Below are 6,372 nucleotides of genomic sequence, written 5' to 3' on the forward strand. Positions count from 1 at the left end.
CGGCATGCAGAAAACACCGTTTCTGTCTGATTTTCTCATTCTTCTTCCAGCGGCTCTCATCTCATGCCAGAGGCGGCCGTCCCCTCACGTGGCGAGGTGGCACAGGAGCACCTCTTGCTGCAGTGTCAGCGTGGGGCGCGCATTGAGCCCGTGCCGCCCTCTTCTGTGGCTCATCCACAGTACAAGGTGTGCACCCCTGCAGCCGCACGGGCCAGCAGCGGCATCACGCGTGGGAGCCGCAGAAGCCCAACCGCACACGGACTCCGGACAACCAGGTAAGGTGCCGCGTCTGCCAGAATCACGCCAAATTTTTGGCGCCGAGCGGCGTGGTCGACTTGGTGGTGAACACAAGGGTGACGTTTAAAGTGCGCATCCATATTTTTTGCGGATGTCACTGCTCCCCGTTCAATCTGGCGTTGTACATGCTACATCGTTCGTACAGCGATGCAGCAGCTTGCGTTGTCTTCGTATGTAAACCGTGCCTTCAGGTCAGCGAATGACCCTCTCCCCGTCGTGGACATGAGTTAAAGGCTTACAGAGTGTATCTGTGAAATCCATTTTGTATATTGCATATCCGCTGATCGATATCGCCAAGGCTTCGTGTCTGTGACGGCCAGAGATTTTGTCAATTTTGCCACCTCACATGAGATATTTTATATTCTTGAAGTGTTCGTGGTTATCCACTACAGCGAACCTTGAGAAGCAACCTTGCTGTAAACTTCCCACGATTCATCCACCTCAGCACTTGAATGTTATATTCCCCAATCGGTTGGTTTCATTATTTCGTCAGTTTAATTATCTCCACCAGTGTTATCACCCTCGAAGTCACGGTGAATGTTCATATCGATTGAACTACTGGCGCTGTTAGGTTTTCTGTGGTTAGGATGCCATGTACAGCAGGCCAATTATTTTAATGTCACGGAAGCGTCGACCATTTCAGACCGTGTCAGCGCCGTATTACGGTGGGAAGCAGCGAAATGAGCGAGAGTAGCGGACAACGTCCCAGCCAGTGCAACCGCCGCCTGCTAGGCTGTTGCTGCAAGCACGACGCATACCCTTTCCGCTGGTAATCAGTCGTCAATCTTCATTGCCGGGAGATGAGAGTGATTGCCCGTGCGCCTTGTTCACGGCAGTGAAGATATCCGATTGATTACAAGCGAAAAGGGTCGTGCTTGCAGCAACATCCTTGCAGGCGACGGTTGCACTGGCCGGGACGTTGTCCGCTACTTTCGCTCATTTCGCTGCTTCCCACCGTAATAAGGCGCTGACACCCTTCTGTCGAGGCTACCGAAAGATCATAAAAAATTGGCCGGCATTACACTCAACCTCCCGCGTAGCTTTTTTTTTTCTTTTTTTTTCCAGGTATACCGATATATGTGGCCTTTCTGGTTTTTTTTTTTTTTTTTTAATGAGCAGAATCCACCTAACGCGAATTTGAGAAAAAAAGCTAGTTTCTCACCGGACCTAATGCAACGCTGTCATAGCTATTTTATGACACATTTTACTAGGGGAATTTTATGGTCACAAGTAATTAAAAATATGCGATGAATTTGAACGATGATAAGATCGGATTTGGCTCTACAGAATTGAAACATTCAAACTGATGCGGCATTCTCATGAAAACTTTATTGCGATTCACGTTCAAGAATGGTATGGCGGAGAAATGCTGACAAGGTGTCATATAATTGATAGGAAAATGGAGAAAGCCTAGCCAAAAGCTTTGCTGTATGGACTTTGTAAGACCCACCGATTCATTTTGCTGCTCTTCGAACATTCATCAAATTTACTCGCTGAAGCTATACCACGCGCATGAGGCGCCCCGTGGGCCGTAGAAGGTGGATGCACGCACGGAACCCTTGGGCCAAAGTGCGTTTGATTTTTCGCCTCTTCCAGGAAAAGAGCTTCGGTTACTTGGAATTGAGGCCGCGACGCACTTTTTGAGCCCACCGCCTTTAACTGTACTTTATGCTTTGAATGTCTAATCTGTCCGGCTGTAACTGATTGAAGGAGCTTTTTTAACTATGAGGGGCCAAGTTCAAATGCCTTGATGCTTACGTTGCCAACTTATCGATCCTCGGCCTCGTCTGCGTCACACAAAAAAAAAAAAAGCTTTATTGGGCAGCTTGGAGAACGGGAAACTCTGTAAATGTGTGAGATCGGGCTTCATTAGCGGATAATGAGCAGAGAAGATTTCGTGGCGATTGCTTGCTGATTCCTATTCTTTACGCCAGTACATAGTGACGTGATGAAAACAGCGGGGCGGAATCAAGACACCGACGGAGAGGGCGGACCAATAATTATGTCTTAACCCCCGAAGTCCTCTACTCGCTTTCACCCGCAATGCTAAACGCCTGGTCTGTAAACTGGGAGAGGGCGTGCCTGAAACCTCTCTCGATCACAGCACGAGAAGCAAACACCCACGGCCGGACACAGCACTTGCAGGGAACACCGGCACTGCAACAACAGGCGTATATCACGCCGCTCTAAGATTCCTGTAATTTCCAGTTTATAACATGGCTGCTCAAAGGTAGTCTAGTTCAGTTACACCGAGCAGGATCCCGCTCACAGAAACACAGGCTCAATTCGGCCCCATTCTTTCCACCTATTTAGACAGTGTATAGTGCCTTCCCAGAAACAAGATATTTGTGAGAGCTGAGCAAAGTTGGTGGCACTTAACGGGTACAAATGTACATTGGAGTATATGTTCGTACTGTCCGTTCAGTGTATGTTAGCTCGTTATGAAAAAAAAAACTGACCAAAACCACATTAGCTACACCTCTATCAATCGGCGCAGATTTTTATTTGACTCAGAGAAAAAAATACGAGAAATCATTAGTTCCCGCCTCTTCCTTCTGATGTTGCCCCAGGACGCGCGGAGGCTGCCGGGATACCCGAGCCGTCCACGCCAGGGTCCACGAGGAGTGCAGGGCTACCGATGTCGCGCCCCCATCGACGACGTTGTGGAGCTGACGTCCGAGGATGAACGTGCTTTCACCGCCGAGTGCATCCAAAAGATGCGGATTCGCAAGTGGCGCGTCCCGTACCTGGTCAAGTGGCGCGACTGGAGCCACAAGTTTGCTGCTTTTAAATCGAATGTATGCACTCAGATTCGACACTGTACAGATGAGATAATAAACGTAGAGCAAAGGTATTGTGCATATTTGTACGCGGGCCACCTCTGGGGAGTAAACGAATAAACTTGGTTCGCGATGCTCCAACAGTAACAGAAGGCGATGCGGAAAAGACGGTCATGGGAATGAAGATAGTGAAAGCGGGAGCAGACGGTGGAATAATCGCGGATTTATGCACTAGGAAAGCGACAACGTTACTCTCAGAATACCTAATGTCCATGAAGGTGACTCTACCATAGATAAACAAGCGACAACCAACAAAAATCAACATTATTGGGGTCGTAAGAGCTTAACAGTATACTAATCGGCCTACCCTTTTTGTTATACGAGCTGTTCATTATTTAATACCCAATAGAGCTTAATAGTATACTAATCGGCCTACCCTTTTTGTTATACGAGCTGTTCATTATTTAATACCCAATAGCTAACTGCATGAGGTACACTCCGGATTCACACTTGTAGCGAGCACTTTCGATTTAGGAAACACTCAACAATGGATCAGATTCATGTGATCAACCAGACCGTAGAAAATCCCGAGGAGTATGTACAGATTAGAGAAAGAAGCCTTTGAGGAAGTGGGCACCACCGCCTTAATGGAAGCACTGAGAATCCCATGGAGCAGACGACTTACCTAGGCATCTTAGATAAGACTAATCTTGCTCAAGAAGTATGACACGTGCTCCATCCCCATGTGCATCAATAAGGCGGAAACCACCAATCCCCCATAAAAGGACAATTCTGTATAAATGGGTAATTCAAGAAGTTTGGTTAGTACAATTCGGGTAGGGTTACCTGGAAATTAAAAACTTTAAGACCGGTTGAGCTTCACGCATGACATTTTTTTACACCGTTGGTTGTGGTACCTGCAAAAAATGCCTCTCGAACTATATACTGAAATTTTAGTCGTCAAGGTAAATATATATGAATAAATCTGAAGCATTGTTACACAGTCACATAGAAAACCTCCTCCCGTGATTAGGCAATAAAATGCTGTCACAGGTGAATGATTATAATGGTCTCGCAAAACTTGTCAGTGCTGTTTGAAAGCACGACCATGAAAACAAGCGTAAGAGAAGCATGGTCTGGAGTGCTCTCCGCAAGCACTCCAAAGTAATGACTAGAATCTTACCTGTGTCATTAAAAAGGGTATTCCTGCATCGCGTACTCCCGGTGAAAACTGATGGGTTAGAAACGTCGAGCCTTACTAAACACATGAAGAAAACTACAAAATATCGGAAAAACTAGTCTCGAATCGAAGAATGGTACTTGCAACGCTTAATGTTAGGATACGGGCCTCTTAGATTACGGGCGACCCACACGTGGAAAATATGCAGTACAGATTAAGCATAAATGAGTGGGATTGGACGGGAATGTATGCAGAGGAGTGGCAACACATACACAAGCAGGCTGAAAATAGTGGCTACCGACAGGCGAGAGTAGAGACAGGTGAGATACCTATATTTGTCGCTAAAAAAGAGTTACAAGTAGCGCGTCCTCTGGGCGAGGACTTATGGGTCTGAAACATGGGGCCTCACGAAACATAAGAAAAGAATCTTCCGAGGGGTGTGAAAAGAATGCTACGGCGAGAAATGGATTCGGACAGGGTACGATAGGGGTGGTTGGAAATCTATGGGAAAACCATTGATCGATTGTAGGGTTTAACGTGCCGACGCAACGCACGCGATAAGGCGCTCCGTAGCGGAGCGCTCCGGATTAATTTGGACCACCTGGGGATCTCTAAACGTGTGCCTAAGTCTCGTACCCATGGTCATTTTTTCTTTTCGCCTCCATCTGAAAAACAGTCGCCGCGGCCGGGAATCGAACCCGCGGCCTCGCTCTCAGCAGCACAACGCCTTAGCCACTGAGCCAGCGCGGCGGGTTGGGAAAGCTATTCGTCTTGCATTAAACAATTATAGTATGATGATGACGATGGTGATCATGATGACGACTAAACCAACTACGACAATTGTGGCAACAACGACGTTGATGACGGGGTAGGAGGAGAAAGATAATCGGGAAAAAACGAAGAGGAAGATAATCGGGAAAAAAAGTTTCTTGTGAAAATTTTCTTCAACTGCTGGTGGTGGGCCCTTCGTGGAGTTAAGGGTAAAACATTTGGACGACGGTGGTATAAGTAGCAGAATGGCTTTCGTTTCGCAAATCTCCATATAGTTCTACCACAGGTACCCACCATGACCCTGCGTTGTTTGTTGGCATTCAACGTCCAAATTTCATAGTTTCGTCTCTTTCAGCAACATTTGGGAGGCCCGAAGACCAAATAAAAACTTGAAAAATAAACATTTACCCATGACCTTGGCGAAGTAAAAAAGATTACAAGAAATGAGCCAAATTGGGACGATAAAATAGCTGAGTGCCACAAAAATAAGAGAAACCATATGAGACAGTATTCCGCCCTTCGTTGATAATCGGCGTATCTAACCTTAACAGCATCCTAGCCACGGCAAAAAGCTGGCTTTAAACTCGAATTGCCACCCTTTTCTCGACCGAGAACGCGTCGTGGGATGCAGAGGATTTTGAGGACAAGCTTAGTGCGTTTTGTGGGGTGCTGCCGTGTGTGCCAGACCACCTTGTTGATTCGCTGTGTGCTCCCGTGGATGCTGACGAGCTCGGCGAGTGTGTTAAAAAATTGAATGGTGCGTCGGCGCCTGGGCCTGACGGGATTCCTGCTGGGTTTTACAAGAGGTTTTTCCCGGCCATTCAGGGTGCGCTCCTCGACATGGTGAACGGCTTTTTTCTCCATGGAGTAAGGCCAGAATCGTTCCGTGAGGGTCGCGTTATCTTGATCGCGAAGCCAGGCGGGGATCCCACGCAGCCCCAGGCGTATCGACCGATCACACTCCTCAACACGGACTACAAGATTGTAGCATCCATTTTGGCTAGGCGCACCAGTGCCGTTTTACCCGACATTATCAGCCAAGCGCAAACGTGCAGCGTGCCAGGTCGCACGATTTTCTCGTCCCTGGCATTGACGCGTGATTTATTCAGCTATGCGACGAAGATTACCACCTCTGGCTGCTTCATCTCCCTAGATCAAGCGAAAGCCTTCGACAGAGTGGAACATCGATACCTGTCAGGCGTTTTGCGTCAATACGGCTTTCCCGCCGACTTCGTAACGTTGCTTGAGCTGCTGTACTCGAACGTGAGGGTTAGACTCCTTGTCAACGGACTATTAAGTAGTCCGTTCTCCGTCACCCGTGGGATAAGGCAGGGATGCCCCTTG

The 6,372-nt window shown here is 47.7% G+C and overlaps 1 protein-coding gene across 1 annotated transcript; it reads left to right on the forward strand.

Moving 5' to 3' along the window:
- On the forward strand, positions 1-3,087 carry LOC144155311 (uncharacterized). Its single transcript, XM_077686660.1, has 2 exons — positions 1-275; positions 2,868-3,087. Exons 1-2 carry the CDS (start codon positions 64-66, stop codon positions 2,968-2,970), a joined length of 315 nt encoding a protein of 104 aa, XP_077542786.1. The 5' UTR covers positions 1-63; the 3' UTR covers positions 2,971-3,087.
- The last annotated feature ends 3,285 nt before the right edge of the window (positions 3,088-6,372 follow it).

The sequence above is a fragment of the Haemaphysalis longicornis genome, unplaced genomic scaffold (assembly GCF_048455015.1).
Source record: "Haemaphysalis longicornis isolate Haplotype H1 unplaced genomic scaffold, Haemaphysalis longicornis Haplotype H1 scaffold_1, whole genome shotgun sequence".
Taxonomy (NCBI): domain Eukaryota; kingdom Metazoa; phylum Arthropoda; class Arachnida; order Ixodida; family Ixodidae; genus Haemaphysalis; species Haemaphysalis longicornis.